Here is an 18,845-nt window from a genome sequence, read left to right on the forward strand (position 1 = left end):
ACTCCTTGGTATGCAAATGACTAGTAAGTCCAGGGCACATGTGTGCACCCTAGTGGCAGGAAGGCTTGGCAATAGAATATCAGGTCTTTTCAGCTTCCTATCAGGACTTATGTGTCAGGGAATTCTCTTTACCCAGAAAGTCCATATGCAGTGAAACCATAACAAGGAACAATGTACATTACAGTTCTTTGATTAATTCAATTCAAATTAATTGACTACAAAAGGAAGCAATAAAGATTCCACAAAATTTGCATTAAAACAAAACAACGAAACACTTTAGCCTGAAGTCTGTTAGGTAAGTAAACTCCTCACTGGGCATTATTAAAGGTGTTGTGGAGTTAATTCATCTTGAATGAGGCAACCAGGAAAGCATTACTGAATTGGGGTAAAGTTTTATTTTAATCATTTTCCACAGTGATAACATACACCTAAAAGTAGCATGACATTTGCTTTTAAAATTCACCATCACTTGGCCTTTGAAATGTACTTAAATTCGAAGGGCACTTGGAGTCACAGACACACAAAAGCAAACCAGCTATATTAAGCATCCTCATAAATATTGTTGCACCCACATATAATTCAAAAACGAACAAATATAGAAAAACAATATCCTTGAGTTAAGATCAAGGATGCAAGATTTTATTACCAGAGGCAGTAGTTGAGAAATAATTTTCAAATAAATTACTACCATATAACAAGGCAGGAGACTGAAACCTTTCCCGAATCTAAAGCTTGATAAAAGAAACCACCTGAGCCGAAACCGGTTTGGCTCAGTGGGTAGAGCGTCGGCCTGTGGACTGAAAGGTCCCAGGTTCGATTCCGGTCAAGGGCACGTACCAGGGTTGCGGGCACATCCCCAGTAGGAGATGTGCAGGAGGCAGCTGATCGATGTTTCTCTCTCATCGATGTTTCTAACTATCTCTCTCCCTTCCTCTCTATAAAAAATCAATAAAATATATTTAAAAAAAAAAAAAAGAAACCACCTGAAACATCAACATGAATCAAGGGACTAGCACACCACCCATATATCTTCTCCTTACCTGAAGCTATGCTGAAATAGTGCTTGACAGCAATGGTCCCTGAGAGTGTGGACAGGACAGACAACATCCCCAGCTTCAAGCTGTCATAAGGAGTCTGGAGGGCACATTCACAGAGGGCCTGAAACGCAGAAGAAAAGGAACACAAAACACAAGATGCTAGTTTCAATATACTTTACAACTTCTACTTATTTTAAATTTTCTAGCTTTTTGAAAAATTATGTATTAATGTCTTTTTTCCATTATAAAAAACTTAAGTCAAACTGCCATAGCCAAGAGAAGCCTAAGGAGGCATGTTAACTAAATATAATGCATTATCTTGGGTGGGATCGTGGAACAGAAAAAGGACAAAAGGTAAAAATTAAAGAAACCTGAATAAAGTATGAAGCTTGGTTAATAATGATAATGTATCAATACTGGTAAATTCTAACAAATGTACCACATTCATATAAAATATCAATAACAGGGAAGTGGGTATGGGGTGTGTAGAAATCCTCTGTACTACCGTCTCCATTTTTCTGTAAATCCATACCTGTTCTAAAACATACAGACTATTTCTTAGAAAGTAATAATGTTTACTGTTTAGTCTTCACAAGCAGAACATCCACCATATTTTGTTTACCTAAGAGATATGAATAGCAGTTCATATATGTATGTATTTTTTAAAATAGTAGAGAGTGTGACATCCTATCTAGTTTATGAGTGAGCTCTCTACCCTCCTCCCATTTCAGGACATTTCCTCTACTCTGCTCCTGACTCAGGTGGTCTGAAGTGTTACCAAAAACAAGATGCTAGTTTCTTTCAATGCAGTGAGCTATAAACGTATGTTCAGCCTCATTCTGTATTTTTACTCTCAGAACTCTGACCAGACTGCACGTGATATAAATGGTCAAATAGCTAATTACCTATTAAACTGAACTAATTGCCATTCTCTCACAAAGTTTCAGAAAGTGAATAAAACTTAAAGACTAGGGGGAAAATTAAAAATAAAATTTCAGAAAAGTTAAATTAAACAATAAATGTAATATGACCCAAATATAAAACTGACAAAATTGGGGAGGGGAGGTGGATAATCTGCTTCTAAAGATCCAGAGAAATTCTGACAAAGTATAATGAGGGACCTAAAAAACAAGCCCTATTAAATATCAAAATATATAATAAATCCATAGAAATAAAAAGTTTTTTTCCTACTCATGAACACAGAAATCAATTAAAGAGACCTTCCCAGAAACAGATTCAAATACACACTAGAATTTAATACACAATAATGGCATTTCAAATCAAAGGGACTATTCAATAAACAAAGTAGAAATGCCCAGTCATCTCAGTAAATCAAACTAGATCCTTATTTCTTTTTTATGGTAAATTTAAAAAAAAAAAAAAAAAAGCCCAGCTGGTGTGGCTCAGTGGTTGAGCGTTGACCTATAAACAGGAGGTCACAGTTCAATTCCCGGTCAGGGTACATGCCTGGGTTGTGAGCTCAATCCCCAGTGAGGTGCACGTGCAGGAGGCAGCTGATCAATGATGCTCTCTTATCATTGATGTTTCTATCTCTTTCTCCATCTCCCTTCCTGTCTTAAATCACACATATTTTTAAAGTTAAAAACTACAAAAAGCATGAAGAGTTGACATGGGAAAATAAAAAATAAAAAGACAATTGATAAAACTGGAAAAAGTATTTATATCATTTATATCACTAAGGCCCAATAACTTAATACATAAAAAGTTACTAGTAATAAGTAGGCAAAAAATCCAATAGAGAAGTCAGTACTTCATAGATATTAAACAAATCACTTTTAAATATAAGATGTTGAACCTCACTTATAATCTGAAAATGTAAATTAAAATAAGAGTGGCTTTACACCGGCCAGATTGGCCAAGATTAAATTTAATGATACACAGCACTGAAAACAGTGTGGGGAAATAGGCATAGTTATACCCTATTGACAGACGCATAACATGGTGTAAACTTCATTGTGGGAATAAATCTCAAAAACTTAAATGTGTGTATCATTAGACCTCCAAATTCTTCTTTTAGAAATATATGTTCACAAAGGTGATTTTTTTTTGTTTGTTTTTTTACAAACTAGTCAATGTAGCAACGTAAACAATAACAGTAAAAGTACTGGAAACTAATGTCCTCAGGGGAGAACTGGGAATACAACCGGAGCATCACACAGCTGGTAAAAGAATGCAGAACTACCTGCTTATATGAAAAGTTCCCCCACAGGTGCACTGTTAAGTGGTAAGAGGTTCAGAACATGCATATTGTGTATTTTCATATGTATAGAAAAAAGAAAAATACACATCCTCGCATCTGGGTGAAAAATTCAGTAAGAACACCTGAGAAACTAGCAATGGTGATCACCCTGCAGAGTGGACTTGAGGGAAGACTTGGAACAGACTTAGAGTTCACAATTAGCAACCAATGACCACCTCAGTTTAGAGCAGAACTCATTTAAAAACATGTCCATGCTCACTGTCTCTAATATCTTTCTTCTTTTTCTCCATTCTAATCAGTCTTTTATCCACAATGCTCCAATAAAATTGCTCTCGTAAAGGACATTAAAGATTTCCTATTGCTAAGTGCACACGTGAATTATCAGTCCTCATCTTGGAGAATATAGTGCAGTGTCTCACATGGATGATCACAGCCCTCTTCCTGTAAAACAATCGTGTTTCTGATCAGGTTCCTTTGCTGGTTCTTTTTTATCACTTCCTAAGTCTCCTCAATCTATACTCTCTCCCAAAGTGACTCATCCAGTCTCATGCCTTTATATAACACCTATATAAACTGATGTGTATTATGTTGAGTTGGCTCTGGCTTAGTGAGCCATGAGTGATGCCCACCAAAATTCTTCTCCTAAATTGACTACAGAAGACAAGAATACAATAAACAATTTAATTGGGCTTCTCAACTAGCCTTAGTGCTGCTTATGGAAAAATTAATAAGAAACTGAGAGGCAAGTTGAATTCACTAAAACAAACTTTAAATAACAGAAGTTTTATGTATTTACTCTGCCACTTATAAAATAACTTCTGTAAATTCAACAATGCTCTTAGGAATTTTTCATATTCAAACACTTAGAACAATGACAGAGATGATATAAAAATGTAAAGCAAAACAATGTTTATGGTAATATATTATTTTTCTATATAAATTATTAATGTTCAAAGTTATTAATGTTCAAACATACCTGAATGTTTTCCCTACTCCAAGTGTGTGGTGTTTTATTGGCAAGTAATTTCAGATCTTGAATAGCAAGTCTCTTTACTGCTTTTCTGGGGTCATTCTTCAAATACTGTAAGAGAAGCTGGATCTATAAAAGAACGTCACTCAGTTAACAATACTGTCACTGAAACTATCTTTATGGATGCAATGTAGTTTAGCAAAACTTTTAGATTTGAGACAGGACTCATTTCAAATTGCAGCTCTGTCATTTACCAGCTATGTGCCCATGTTTAGTGCCAGAAGCCAATTCCAGCATGTCATAATTACAAGAGTTTCATCAAAAGGTTGATGGAACTTGGGGAATCAACAAGGGCTGAGTCACATATGTTGTCACCTGTTGGGAATGGCTGAGGGCATTTCCCCAAACCTGAAAAGGGATGATTGTTCGCTGCCAGACAGCTCAGGGCATCTTAATCTACATGCTATTGCCTCCTACTGGCCAAACACCTGAACAGCCGTAGGCTAATTCTCCCCATTCCAACAATGAACTCTGTATACCCTGACCCTTTGAAGTGTATATCTCCACCTCACCTCAGGACAATTTGTGTTAATAAAAAGCATGGGATCCTGAGAGGAAGGGATCTTAGTTTCTTTAACTAGGCTCCTCTGACTCCCAAATGCCTTTCAAAATTATGCTTCATCTCTGGACTCTTAAGTTACACCAGCCCCTTTTCCAGATTGCTGAACCCTTCTTAATGCTGGAACAAGAATCCCGGCAGTTTAGGCCTCTTTCTGTTTGTGTATAAAATGATACTATCATTTAACTTGTACAGTTCCAGCACAGCACCTGGCCTTTAACACTAAATCCTCTCTTTTCTTTATGCTCCATGCTCTGCCATGTACCCACCTCTACCTCATTTCCTCAAGAGATCCCCAAAATTAGTATTGTGAATATAGAGAAAGAAAAAATAAGCAAAAGGTAATTAAACAGATCCTTATTAGAGAAAGAGAATCTTAATAACATTAAAATTTATGGGTTACTTATTTTTTTAATCATATATTTAATATGCAAATTTAGTGAAGAAAAGACAGTTTAAAGAAAACTGAAATCACCTGCTTAGGTGTATCCACCAAAGATGAAGCTGCCAGCAGAGTAAAAGTGTGCAGAGAAACAATCACCATTTTGGTGGAAGGATAGGATGTGACTAGCTGCTGTAGAAGCTGACGAGCGCTGGAGGCCAGGATGGCATCATGGTGCATGTGCTGCAGGATTGGGATTAACTTCAGCTTTAGGTCGACTGGTGTGGCTAAGCCTAGACGCAAAAAGGATTCTTAAGATTTCTGACCATCATCCTTGATAATAGTTCACATTTAAAAGGTCTGAATCAGCACAATATCCATTTAAAAACAAATAGTGTACTAATGTTATGTTTATAACATTAAAGATAATTATGAGAGATAATCATCAGTGCAATAGTTTTTCCCAAAAGTATTTATCTTAACATTAATTTTTCAGTGACTATAAAACTACATCCAATAGAAAATGCTTTTAAAAGGCACAGTAGAAAGCAGTCATTTTGCTGCCTACTTCTTCTCATAGCATACTAAAAAGCATCTATATATACACACACATACTCAGTGCTACTTTTTCTCCGTAGCACTGAGTATGTCATATTTTTATTTGTCTATTGCCACCCCTCCTCCTTCCACCACTAGAATGCAGGTTTATGTGAGGGCACGGACTTTGTTTTATTCACCATGGTATCCTAAGCACCTAGGACAGTTCTGGCATTTAGAAGATACTTAGTAAGTATTATTTGAATGAATAAATGAATGACTAGTGACTAGCACATAATAAGTACTTAATAAATGTTAGCAGCTATTTTTAATATACTAGTAAATCCCATTAAGTCACTTCATAATACTAAATAAAACATACACACCTTGAATCATTTCACTGATTTTGTTACAGATTCCCACAGCAAAATCCCTTTGGAAAGAGAGAACAGAAAAAAATTTAAAACCAAATAATTAAATTAAGCTTTTCTAAGAACTTAAAAGGAACACAACACAATCAACACAGGAGAAATGCCAACACGTACTCCAAAATATAACTAATATTCCAAAGGTCAGGTGCTGGGGGTGGGGTAAGAAATGAAACTGAAACCAAAGCTCCAACCGGCAAAGGGGGTCCTGCCAACACTGTTCTCACTTGGTATTCAAGGAAAGATGCTCTGATTTACGAGTGCTGTTGCAATTCGCATCACTGAGTGATACCTTCTGAAAGATTCCAGGCCACTATCTCAGTCTATTATGTTTTAGGATATATTTTAAATTAAGAAAAGCTCTTAATACACAAGCTGATTACATAAGCAAAAAAACCTATTTCTAATATTCTGAATTTTAGTAAAACAAATAGAAATACCGTAGGAAATATGAATAGACTCTTACTATAAAAGCCAAACTAAAGTTAGCTATGTATTTTTAGCATTATATATGTGTTAAGTATTTTATAAGGTGCTGCTTTTGATTCACAGAATATTGCAAAAGTATTAATAACATGAATATAAAATATAATATATAAAGAAACATGATAGAGTAATAGATTCAAACCTGGCTTATTTAGCCATAATAAATGATACATAAGACATAAACTATTTCTCCTCTAAACTAATTCAATGGATGTCTAAATAAAATATTTCCTGCTATTAAGATATGATTTGTCATTTTAAATTTCATTCTCACAAGTGAACAGTAGAGTTTTTCATAGGCTACATAATATATGATATCATCTATTGACGACTAATGGACTGCATGATTGTATATTCATTTGTTTTCTAGAATTTTCTCTGCTAGTTTAGTGTATAATTGTGTTTTCTGAAATTGTTTGTTCTCAATTATTCTACTGTGCTCTCTCTTTAACTACATGCATTATCTCTGTAACCGTATTATCATTCAGTATATCATAATTCTGAAATCTTGAAGTTTTCCTTATGTCTATACAGAAACATCAAGATTATACTTTGTTGTGCTTTCCCGTAAAATTTTGAAAGGTTTTTATAAAATTTCTTTTGTCAATAACAATATATTTTTTAAAAATAAAATTGCTTTTGTTTTAGAATTTAGAATGTTTAATTCTAAAATGAAATTCATTTGCAAATTATTTTTCTTATACTTAAGAGTTGGCTTGAGAGATTAGAAGACATTTTCTCAACTGAATGCAACTAAGTTCATCACAGTCGCCACTAGAGGGCACTTCTCTCATTGACAATGCTCCCCGGGCCCCTGAAAGCGATTGGGCTTGCATGCAACTCCTGTTTTATGACTTGGACTAGCTCTTTGAAAGTATAAATCTTAACCTTTTTGAGAACAAGTCAGATGTGGTTATGGTAGTAGACAGGGGGAGAATAGAATTAAATTCTCAAGGTCTTATTTGGCCAATTACTCTTATTTATTTAAGATCCAAAATTGGTAAATTGAAATACTAAGATAAAAATACATCATATTAGTTGAGATATCTGATCGTCCGCCAGGTCATCTTTCTCTGGAGGAAGAGGTAAACTACAATCTTAAAAAGATACATTTTGTTAATTTCACATACTTGTAGCTAGGTCCTTTAGGCTTTCTATTGAACTAATTTGGTATTTTTAGTATTAGAAATTATAAGTGTATACCGAAGCCTGGTATGTTAAAAACTGCTTCTACATAACTGTTAATTTAAATGTCATCAATTCTTTAAATGAAGAATCTTGCTGTTTCTATGTTAGTCTTAATCATTTCACAACACAGATCAGAAATTCCACAGCTGAAAAAATTACCTTCTGATAACAGAAGGAAAAAAGTGAATCAAAAATGATTCTCAAAAATAAAATCTGCCGAAACCGGTTTGGCTCAGTGGATAGAGCGTCAGCCTGCGGACTGAAGGGTCCCAGGTTCGATTCCGGTCAAGGGCATGTGCCTTGGTTGCGGGCACATCCCCAGTAGGAGATGTGTAGGAGGCAGCTAATTGATGTTTCTCTCTCATCGATGTTTCTGACTCTCTATCTCTCTCCCTTCCTCTCTGTAAAAAATCAATAAAATATATTTAAAAATAAAATAAAATAAAATCTAATCTCTAAATTATAAACTTATCATTTAGAAACTACATTTAAAAAACTACTTTTGGAGTCACTGGAAGTTTATATTTAATCTGACATTATAAAGTACTGAGACCTTGATAGTGCTAATCAGGTGTTAACAACTCACTAGATAATATCTCCGATCTTAAAAGCAATTTTTAAAAAGCTCTCCATATCAATGATTTTCTCAATAATAAAAACATTTGCCAATTTTCAAAAGCACCAATAGGAACTGTATTTATTCAGATATTTCTCTTCTTCCATTACTGCCATTCCTACTAATTTACAGCAGTAAATTAAAAATTATATGCTTTCTATTCTCTATTTTCCTTTCCCAATGAGTAATCTCGAACTTCTAAAGGTTTGAAAAAGCAGCTGTAGCCGAAACCGGTTTGGCTCAGTGGATAGAGCGTCGGCCTGCGGACTGAAAGGTCCCAGGTTCGATTCCGGTCAAGGGCACGTACCTGGGTTGCGGGCATATCCCCAGTAGATGTGCAGGAGGCAGCTGATCGATGTTTCTCTCTCATCGATGTTTCTAACTCTCTATCTCTCTCCCTTCCTCTCTGTAAAAAAATCAATAAAATATATTTAAAGAAAAAAAGAAAGAAAAAGCAGCTGTAGAGAATATGCACATACTTAAAAGCTGAAGAAAGAAAATTGATTATTTCAGTTACCCAAATATAGCACAAGCTCTTAATAGAAATACTAATTTTTATTTTAAAAAATAACGTTTATTATTCACTTGATTATAAAACCAAAACTTGCTCATAGCAGGAGACAGAAATTTATAAAAAGGAAAATAAAAATTTAGATAGAATCTTACCAACCCAGAGACAATGTTTTGATATACTATATCCTTCTAGCTTTTTTCTATTCCATATATACATTGTTTTATTAAATAAATTTAATATCACATAAGTTATTATATAATCTGTTTCCAAATACAATTCTAAAATATAGTTGTTAAAAGTTGATGTACTATTCCATAGTACAACCATATTTACCAAACACACTGGTTGAAATTTAGGTTGCTACTAACATTATTTTTTGTTATTATAACACTATAGCTAATATCCTTGCAAATAAATATCAATACACATTGCTGATTTCTTAAGATTAGTTCTAAGTGGATTTTCTAGGTCAAAGGGATATCTGGCAAAATACTTATTATCAAATGCCCTCCAGAAAGCAATGTTACTTTTGTTATCAGTCACTAGAGGGGATAATATATTAGTGCTTTTTGCGAAGAGTAATAAGTAAACAAGTCAAACACAGTAATAAAACCACGATCAACATTCCCCCCCCCCCCCCAAAAAAAACTGTTCTGTAAGAACATGACTTCCCAAATAGGTGAAAATTGGTTTTAACTCAAGTTATTACTGTCTTTGTCAAATCATGTACAGCTCTAATGCCGTGATTTGAGAAGACAGTAAGAAAGCAGCAATTTCATATTAGGGCTGTGCGTGTCTAGGGGAGGCTCCTCAAGAAACAAAGCTCTGCTCCCAATGAAGCCTTCCCCAACTACTGTGCTGATCCTGTCCTTCTGGAAACTCTTAGTATTTCATTTATAGTTAATGCCAACATTTGTACTTAACCCTTCTGTTCTATGTATTTAAGTTCTGCTTCTCAATGTGATATAAACCCATTTGGAAAACATCCCTTGCCATTTACATTTTCCTGTATTGCTCAGTATTTATAGATATTGCTGAGTTATTCCTTCAAAACCTCTTTTTGGGAATCCAAATGATTCATTTGAAAAGCCTATGCTTACTTTGACTGTGCAGAAAAGTTGGCAGCAGCAAACACAGCAGCTTCAACTTCTACATTATCATGTGAATCCAGACTCTGACGAATGCTATGGTGAGCATTCTTCCTCTCAGGAATTATTGATGCCAGACTCCCCAACATCCTACAGAAACAGAGAAACCAGGAGAAACGCAAAAACAATACACTCGAGGTCAGAAGCAAGGCAAACCTCGTTAATCAAAACTGAAATTTGTAGGTAATTCCATAATCCCAGGTTAATAAAGCATTAACTTTAGGAAACAAGCAGTGACTGACAATCTAACCACTTTTCCATATTTTAGCATGTCAGAAAAATTAAATGGATTATCTAATACAAGCAAAATTTTAAAAAATAATCTTGAAGTACATCCCAGGTACCAAACACAGCCCAGCAAAGAAATTTTTGAATTATTAAAGCATTAAAATATCAATTTTCCAATGTTGCATAGAGAAGTCCAATTTAGCAAAGCATTAAGAGTTTAACATTTTTGGTATTAAGTATAGCCACATCAGTAAATACTGGTACCATGATTTTCAAATTCATCCTCAAAATCAAAAGAACAGATGCAGAGAATGCCCCCTGATAGTCATATCAGAATCTGCAAGGGTGAGGAACGTATAATTTGAAAAAATACAGCCCACTCTATAAAAAAATTATAAATTCAGGAAAGGAAAAAAACCCCTATTATTTGTAACATAAACTACAGAAAGGAAAGCTTGAAAAATCTTTTCAGCAGAAAGGCATGAATTTTAGAAGGCTGTAAAACATTTCAATAAACAAAACAGAGTTCCTACAATGATAACCATCCTCAAAGTCAATGTCCTAAGTTACCTTGCTACCTGACATATCATCTCCCAATTATCTTATGGAGATATAATCGATTGGACACAAGTAGTAGAGTTCTTAGAAACAAGATATTAAAATGGACTAAATAGGTAATTTAATTTCAATTAGAAAAAAAAATTCTAAAATTATTTAATTTTCCCCCAAAATATGTAAATAAAAAATAACCATTAATCTAATATTTTATACAAGAAAAGATTAGACTAGGCTAATATTGACATATCTTGATTAGCAGTTTGTTACTATGTAATATAAAAGGGCAAAAAATGCATAATCCCATGATTCTACTTTCTGAAATATTTCTGGTAATAATATAATTTGTAGCACTACATTTCAAATGCAGTGAGTATCTCCCAGCTTCTTCCACCATTTGTTGTTGTAATTTATAAGTCTAAAGTAATGGGTAAAAAAAAAAAAAACTTCAAAATATGAATGACAAAAGCACTTAATTATGAATAAGAGGGAAGAACCAGTTCCAGGTGTGAAAATATGGAAACATAGGGAAGAAGTGATATCCTAGACTTCATAGTTAAAAAGAGCAAGTCAGAAATGAATCCTATAATTTAGAAAAGTGAATTTTTAAAAAAATCCCATAATTATACAAGTGATTCCATAGACAGCAGCGCTAAAAAAAGAACATGGTTCAAGCTGGAGATAAGGCTTATAAATTTTTTTTATAGACTAATAAAATTTTTAAAAAATGTTTTTAGTGGCAAGAAACAAAAGGGTGATGAAACTTCAGTGGTTATATCTGGCATTCTCCAAGGAGTTCAAATACAAATTATTGCATGCAAAAATGAGTACATAACTAAGGATGAATAAAGAAAATTAACACAAAACAGTAAGAAGAAGGTCAGGAAGTTCAAAATGAGCTGAAGCTAAGCTACATTCAGATCCTAGCTATTTGATCAGAACATTTACCTGCAGAAAGGAATGTTTCAAAAACAAGTTAGGTGACAATATACAACCCAAACAGTATCATAGATGAAAAACAAAAGTATTTATAGGTAAGTACAGTTACCATATTTTTGCACTGAGTCTCAGTTGAAAAAACAAAAGTAAATTTTTAATTTTTAATAATCAAAATGAAAAAGTAAGTATATTGCCTTTTCTGGTTACATAATTACAACTCAAACAATCTTGTGGTGAATCATTACAGCAATGCAGTATACCGGAGTGTGATGGCTCTTGCTACAGGATCATTGCTATGAATCACAGAGAAAATTCTCTTCACAAATTCATCCACATTTAGAATCTTCTCCAAATGCTTCTCACTTTGTTGAGTAACTTTAAGAACACAGAGCCTCAGGAAATTGTTTCTACGAAAAACCAGGGATAGAATAAATTAGGCCACTTTAGAAAAGTAATGTTTAATTAGGAATCAAAATTACACTATTAATATTAAATTGTAGCAACAGGGAAATGTTTTTCAATCTTATTATTTGTGTTCTCGTTAGGAGTTAAAATCTATAGTACTTTAGGTGGGCGTTCAGCATAAGCAGTTAGCAATGCCTGCAGTCCTGCCGCCAGACACCAAAATGGCAGTGACACAAGCAGAAGCCCTGAGGCAGAACTGAATCTCATCATATAATAACCAAGGCCAAGAGGTCAGACGGTCTTCCTCCCCTCTAGAGCTACTTCTACAACATCTTTTCCCCTTCAAGTCTGATTTGGTGTGTGCATAAGTACATGAGAGCTTGAAGAATGGTAGAAAGAAATGGGAGAAAGGCCGGTGGGGAAAAAAAATAAATGGGTTTTTTAAGTCAGTGCTTACATGCTTCGAGCACTTCGCAATAACATGTTAGCTCGTGTTATAAAATAAGCTATTAATTCCAAAACTGCTCAGAACAATCAGTACAAAGCCACAGGTATTTCCAAAACATACCCTATCTAATAAAGAGGGAAAATGCTAATTGACCCTCACACCATCGCAAAGATGGTGGCACCCACAGCCAATAAGGAGGGAATATGCTAATTGACTACCCCGCCCTCAAAGATGGCAGCACCCACAGAAAATAAGGAGGGAATATGCTAATTGACTACCACGCCCTCAAAGATGGTGGCGCCCAGTCTCCTCAGCCCCGCCAGGACACCTGCCTCTAGAGTCCCCCAGTCCCCTCAGCCCCCCGCCGCCCAGGGCTGGCCCAAGGTGTAGGCAAGCCTCAGATGGTGGCTGCCCAGCTGCCCGAGGCTCAGGTAACCAGGGCCGGCCGAAGCTTGCGCTGCTTGAGTGATGGGGCGTCGCCTTCCCCTGATCTCCGGGTCACCTCCCGCACCGGGCCTTTAGTACTAATATATCAAGGTTGCCTTAATTTGATTTATCCTATTACACAAAGAAATAAGTACTCTCTAATTTATACTCTTCATTTTTGCTTAAAACACCACTAAATCTCCCACAAAAAGGTATTAGATACTCTGTGTCCATTAAAATGGTAACCAACCATATGTAAGTTCTAAAAGTCAAAAAGAATAAAGACCACAATATAAAACAGAGATATGAACAAAGTGCTTCAGGACACCAAGGCTTTCAAAAGACTTACCCAACCCTGAAAACATCAGCTAACTTTAGGAATGCAGAATTGATGAGAATAGGGAATGGATACTTCTGAAAGAGCCTGGGAAAGCGAACAACTGCTTCACATTGTTCACCAAGTTTGCCAGATCTTAGACCTATGAAAAACATAAAAAGACAACAGCTTACACACTTGTGGCTACAATAAGGCAAAACATAGCAAATGTCTTTAGAATTGGTAAGAATATTATATATCTGGACCTGCAACTCTCCCTGGGGAATAAGCAAGGAATTATCAGAACGGGGAGGAAAAGATTATGTGGTTTTTATTTATTTATTTTTTTAGTAAGAAAACATTTATCTATAAAATCACAGAGGTAGAAGAAATAATTTGTAGAAAAAGTGGGCTTAGGAAACAAGCTACAGAGGTGAAGGAAGGTCCCTTGGAGGTTGGGAGTGAGAAAGCTGACAGTAACATGCCTGGGACAGGGATGGGGAAGGGAAAGGGAAAGGCATGCTTCCTGGAGGGAGAGCCAAGATTGTACAGTTTTTAAAAAACACTTAGTGTTATGATTTTATACTTCAGAAGGGGAAAAGCCCTATAGCTTTGGAAAGAGAAAGCAGAGCTCACATTATTTTCTTTTTTGTTGTTATTAATCCTCACCTGAGGATATTTCTTCCATTGATTTTTAGAGAGAGTGGAAGGGAAGGGGAGAGACACAGAGAGAGAAACATCGATGTGAGACACATCAGCTAGGGCTCACATTATTTTTTGACTGGTGGGGATGCACTAAAGATTCTGGGACTTGCCAAAACCGGTTTGGCTCAGTGGATAGAGCGTTGGCCTGCGGACTGAGGGGTCCCAGGTTCGATTCCGGTCAAGGGCATGTACCTGGGTTGCGGGCACATCCCCAGTGGGAGATGTGCAGGAGGCGGCTGATCAATGTTTCTCTCCCATCGATGTTTCTAACTCTCTATCTCTCTCCCTTCCTCTCTGTAAAAAAACCAATAAAATATATTAAAAAAAAAAAAAAAAAGATTCTGGGACTCAACCAAAAGAATATTGAATTGGAGTGCTGTGACATTTTTTTGTTGATCAAAAGGAGTTAAAGGCTAAAATGTCTGAGAAATTCTTTTTTAGAAGTCTGAGAAACTGCCCTCGTTGGTTTAGCTCAGTGGATAGAGCAGCCGGCAGACTGAAGGGCCCTGGGTTGGATTCCCATCAAGGGCACATACCTCAGCTGTAGGCTCAATCCGGGCGCATGTAGGAGGCAACCAATCGATGTATCTCTCTCACATCATCAATGTTTCTCTCTGTCTCTCCCCTGCCCTTTCACTCTCTCTAAAGATCATTGGAAAACTATTCTCAGGTGAGGGTTACCAACAACAACAAAAATGTTTTTTAAAAGGCTGAGGAACTCTTATCTATCTAGACCAGGGGTCCTCAAACTACGGCCCGCGGACCACACGCAAATACAAATATTGTATTTGTTCCTGTGTTTTGTTTTTTTTACTTCAAAATAAGATATGTGCAGTGTGCATAGGAATTTGTTCATAGTTTTTTTTTAAACTATAGTCCGGCCCTCCAACGGTCTGAGGGACAGTGAACTGGCCCCCTGTTTAAAAAGTTTGAGGACCCCTGATCTAGACCAACCTACTAAAAATCTTTACAGTTTAAAAAAGAAACACACACTCACAAAAGAAAGTCCTCCCAAAGTTAACAGAGTATCCACGTCAGAGACCTGGGAAATGGTTCATAGTAGACTTAGATTCTTCTAACCTTTAGTCCGGTTCTGAATACACTATACATTGACTACAGTTAATTAAGAATTATCTGTGACAGGCAGATGTGGCTCAGTTGACTTGTGAGCCAGGAGGTCACATTTACTAGATTCCTGGTCAGGGCACATGCTTGGGTTGTGGGGCGTTCAGGAGGCAGCCAATCGATGTTTCTCATCACTGATGTTTCCATCCCTCTCTCTGAAATATATATATATAGCAAGTGACAAAATACTTTCCTCATTCAATAAAAATCCTTGAAGTACATTGAAACAAAAATTTCATTTTAATACTTGAGTTCTATACTGACAAATATCTGGCTTTGTCTTCCATATTCATACCTAAGAAGAAGACATCTCTTTTTAGCACTTAATATAATGGCTTCTTTTGCCTGCCATTATATCACTTAGTATATTTTTGTTCCATAAATTCTATTTTATTTCTCTTAATATTTACAACAATCTTGTCAGCTCAATGGTTCTGTACCACTTTGCAGACAAAAAACCGAGGTTCGGTGGTTAGGTGACTTGTCCATGATAATAAATCAGTGCAATTGCAATTCAACTCAATCTAACTTCAAAGCTCGTTCTACTACACCAAATGCCCACTCCCCGTCCTCGTAAGGAAATAAGACTCTAGGAATTGTCTGCAGAGAAGGAGCAGGGGATGGTTTTCGGATGGTCTCAGCTGTATTTAACCTGTCCAGTAACCTGCAAGTAACAGCTACAGAACAAAAAAAAATCGCTATAAAGTCGGTGCACGATTATTAATCATCTTTTGGTGAAAACCTGTTCTCAATTGAACGTTCTGAAAAATAATTTTTCAATTAAAAAAAAAAAAACCTGCTTGGAAAATCGGGGTACTTGTGCCCCCAAGTGGTCAAAAACGGGCCCATCACCAGAGCTCGCTACGAGCTCGATTAGTGCAAGGCCAATCGAGCAACGCGGCAATTTCCCTGCAATTCACCAAAGGCACAGGCGCCCGCCCCCCGCCTAGGGAAGCAACGCGCATGCCCGAGGCTACCACCGCCTGGTGGCGCCACTTCCCCCACATCCATCACACCCGCTCAGCCCGCTCTTTTGAATACCTTTGTCTAATTCCATAAGGGCAGAGTTAGCATCCAGCTCCTGTTCACCATAGCCGGCATCTGCCAAGAAAGACTTAGTTGAGTTTGACGCCATGGCCCCAATAGTTACTGGACTATCCTATTCAGAAATATTGCAAACTCGGCCCCATCACCGCCATCTTCTTCCACCACCTTCTCGCGGATTTTTCCTCCGCGCTCTGTCAAATTGTGGTACGCATGCGCCCTGGTCACCACGCCGTTCGCCAGCACCTCAGCGCCGCCCCGCGCAGGCGCCCTGGGAGCTCCAGAACCCCAGGTTCCCGCGGCTGGGAGAAAAGGAGGCGGGGATTCGTAGAGGGAAGTGAATCGACGGCGCCCGGACGCCGCGGTGAGAGCCAATCAGAGGGCGTGACGTCAGTTTGGCGGGGAGTTTGGTGGCCGGGGCTTACAGTGGCGGGAGTTGGAGGCTATAACTAGTCCTCTTCTCAAGGACCCAAGTTGCGACTTCTGCTGAACCGGTGGCATCTCGACGACTTTCCTCTCCGTTGTGCCTTCCCCCCCGGCCCAGATGCTCTTCAATTCGGTGCTCCGACAGCCCCAGTTTGGCGTCCCGAGACATGGTGAGTAACGGCCCTAACCGCTGCCTGTTGCTGGCGGGATTCGCCTCCCCCGAAACCACACCTCGGACCAAGGCCGAATCCAGTTGTTTCCCAGCTCCAGCCCCGAGTTCTCCTTCGGCCGGACGACTGAAGAGAGCTGCGCTTTCATGCCCTCGGGACACTTTTAATCGGAGTCTCCATTTTTAAAACTAAAATGTAGGCGGGCGGAGGGAGCGAAGTTAACTTAAATGGCCTCCTTTACGGCTTGTGCCTATAGTACACTTTTAGTGGAAAACGCGTGCATGTGCGTGCGTGTGAGCGTGTCTGTGTGTTTCTCGTCAGCTGTGTGAGATCGAGGAGGCTCGTATGCATTGATTAATTTGTTGTGGAATCCTAGTGAGCCCTAATATTTATTATTATAGCACTTCAGCGAATCTGACCCGCTGTTCAGGAACTCCGTCGAGCGGAGAAGACGGAACATCTGCTTCTAGCATGGCCAAGAAGGCTTTTTTTCTCCCTGATTACTTCATATGCATAAACATTTGAAATTATAGAGTGAAAAGTGCCCATAACCACAGACCCCAGAGAATACCACTATTAAATAGATTGAACTATATTTTTCCAACATGTTTTTTCAATGCCAGGGGTAGTATGTATTGGTATTTACAGAGGTGATATCAAAGTGTTTTGTTTTGTTTTTCACTCTAACGGTGTAACTTGGGAATATTTCCCTATTGGTATGCAGAAGTCTCACTTATTCTCTGGAGTTCTTGAGGTTCCTTAAGTTAAAACCTTGGCAGTAAGAATTTTGAGCCTGGGTTTCAGTGTCATCGACCTGAAACTTTCTGATAAGGACGTTACTGCTGGGACTCAGCTTGGATAGAAATGCAGGATAGGTCTTCTTTCTCTTTAAAACCACGTGCGGGGGGAAAAAAGAAAAGAATTTGAGAGGGGAGCTTTTTATAATTAAGGCATAGGTCTAGGACAATGATTTTCAACCGGTGTGCTGCAAAAAAATAAAATAAAAAAAAATTAAAACATGTAATACCCGACTATTTAGTCGGGGCACTGACCTCTTTTCCCTTAGATTGTCAAATAAGGAAATGACAACAGCCAACACAACAATAGCTGTCCGGTGTGAACGAATCAAAATTATACCTTTTTAATTTTTGTCAGATTGGCAAAAAAATAACATATTTTGGTATGCTTCAGAAACTTTCTGATAAGGATGTTACTATCTAGACTAAGCTTGGATAGAAATGAAATTTCATTCCTTTAAAGAAGGATGAGTCTTCTTTCTCTTTAAAACCACGTGGGGGGAAAAATCACGTGGAAAACAAAAAGAAAAGAATCTGAGAAGGGAACTTTTTACATTTAAGGCATAGGTCTAGGGTAACGATTTTCAACCGGTGTGCTGCAAAAAAATAAAATTTAAAACATGCAATACCTGACTATTTAGTCAGGGCACTGACCTCTTTTCCCTTAGATTGTCAAGTAAGAAAATGACAACAGCCAACACAACAGTAGCCGTCCGGTGTGAACGAATCAAAATTACACCTTTTTATTTTTTGTCGGATTGGCAAAAAAATACGTATTTTGGTGTGCTGCGGAATTTTAGTAATTAGTTTATGTGTGCCATGAGATGAAAAAGGTTGAAAATCGCTGGTCTTTTAGGAAAAGGATATTGAGAAGGAGACTGAGTAGTCCCTCAACTTTCTGCCACCAACCTAAAACTTTATATCATCCTGACCTACTTCCCTCTTGCATAATATTTTAAATCATACTTTAAATACCCCCTCTTTTTGTCTATCCAGGGACCTTGCTTGAGTAACTTCTCTATCTGTCAGTGGTTAAGAGCTTTGGCTTTGGAGATAAAATGCCTGCGTTCTTTGTTGTTTTTTAATGCCTGAGTTTTAAATCCAGTTCTACTCTT

At 37.3% G+C, this 18,845-nt stretch overlaps 2 protein-coding genes across 6 annotated transcripts in view; one reads left to right on the forward strand and one right to left on the reverse strand.

Moving 5' to 3' along the window:
- INTS7 (integrator complex subunit 7) overlaps nt 1-16,550 on the reverse strand; it is a 43,805-nt gene extending 27,255 nt beyond the window's left edge. Inside the window, exons 1-8 of the mRNA XM_059675270.1 lie at nt 16,335-16,550; nt 13,497-13,626; nt 12,129-12,275; nt 10,099-10,236; nt 6,153-6,199; nt 5,323-5,522; nt 4,235-4,357; nt 1,041-1,158 (exon numbers count right to left, since the gene is read on the reverse strand). Of these exons, the coding sequence (XP_059531253.1) occupies nt 1,041-1,158; nt 4,235-4,357; nt 5,323-5,522; nt 6,153-6,199; nt 10,099-10,236; nt 12,129-12,275; nt 13,497-13,626; nt 16,335-16,428 (997 nt within the window). The 5' untranslated portion in view covers nt 16,429-16,550. The remainder of the gene's footprint in view (nt 1-1,040; nt 1,159-4,234; nt 4,358-5,322; nt 5,523-6,152; nt 6,200-10,098; nt 10,237-12,128; nt 12,276-13,496; nt 13,627-16,334) is intronic.
- Nucleotides 16,551-16,728: 178 nt separating this feature from the next.
- The window catches only part of DTL (denticleless E3 ubiquitin protein ligase homolog), a 66,434-nt gene continuing 64,317 nt past the window's right edge, over nt 16,729-18,845 (forward strand). For 3 of the 5 annotated variants that reach the window (XM_059675293.1, XM_059675292.1, XM_059675291.1), the window contains exon 1: nt 16,729-16,933. In XM_059675293.1, coding sequence (XP_059531276.1) covers nt 16,882-16,933 — 52 coding nt within the window. In that variant the 5' untranslated portion in view covers nt 16,729-16,881. The remainder of the gene's footprint in view (nt 16,934-18,845) is intronic. The other 2 variants (XM_059675290.1, XM_059675298.1) reach the window with 2 other exon arrangements.

This window comes from Myotis daubentonii, chromosome 18 (genome assembly GCF_963259705.1).
Source record: "Myotis daubentonii chromosome 18, mMyoDau2.1, whole genome shotgun sequence".
Taxonomy (NCBI): Eukaryota; Metazoa; Chordata; class Mammalia; order Chiroptera; family Vespertilionidae; genus Myotis; species Myotis daubentonii.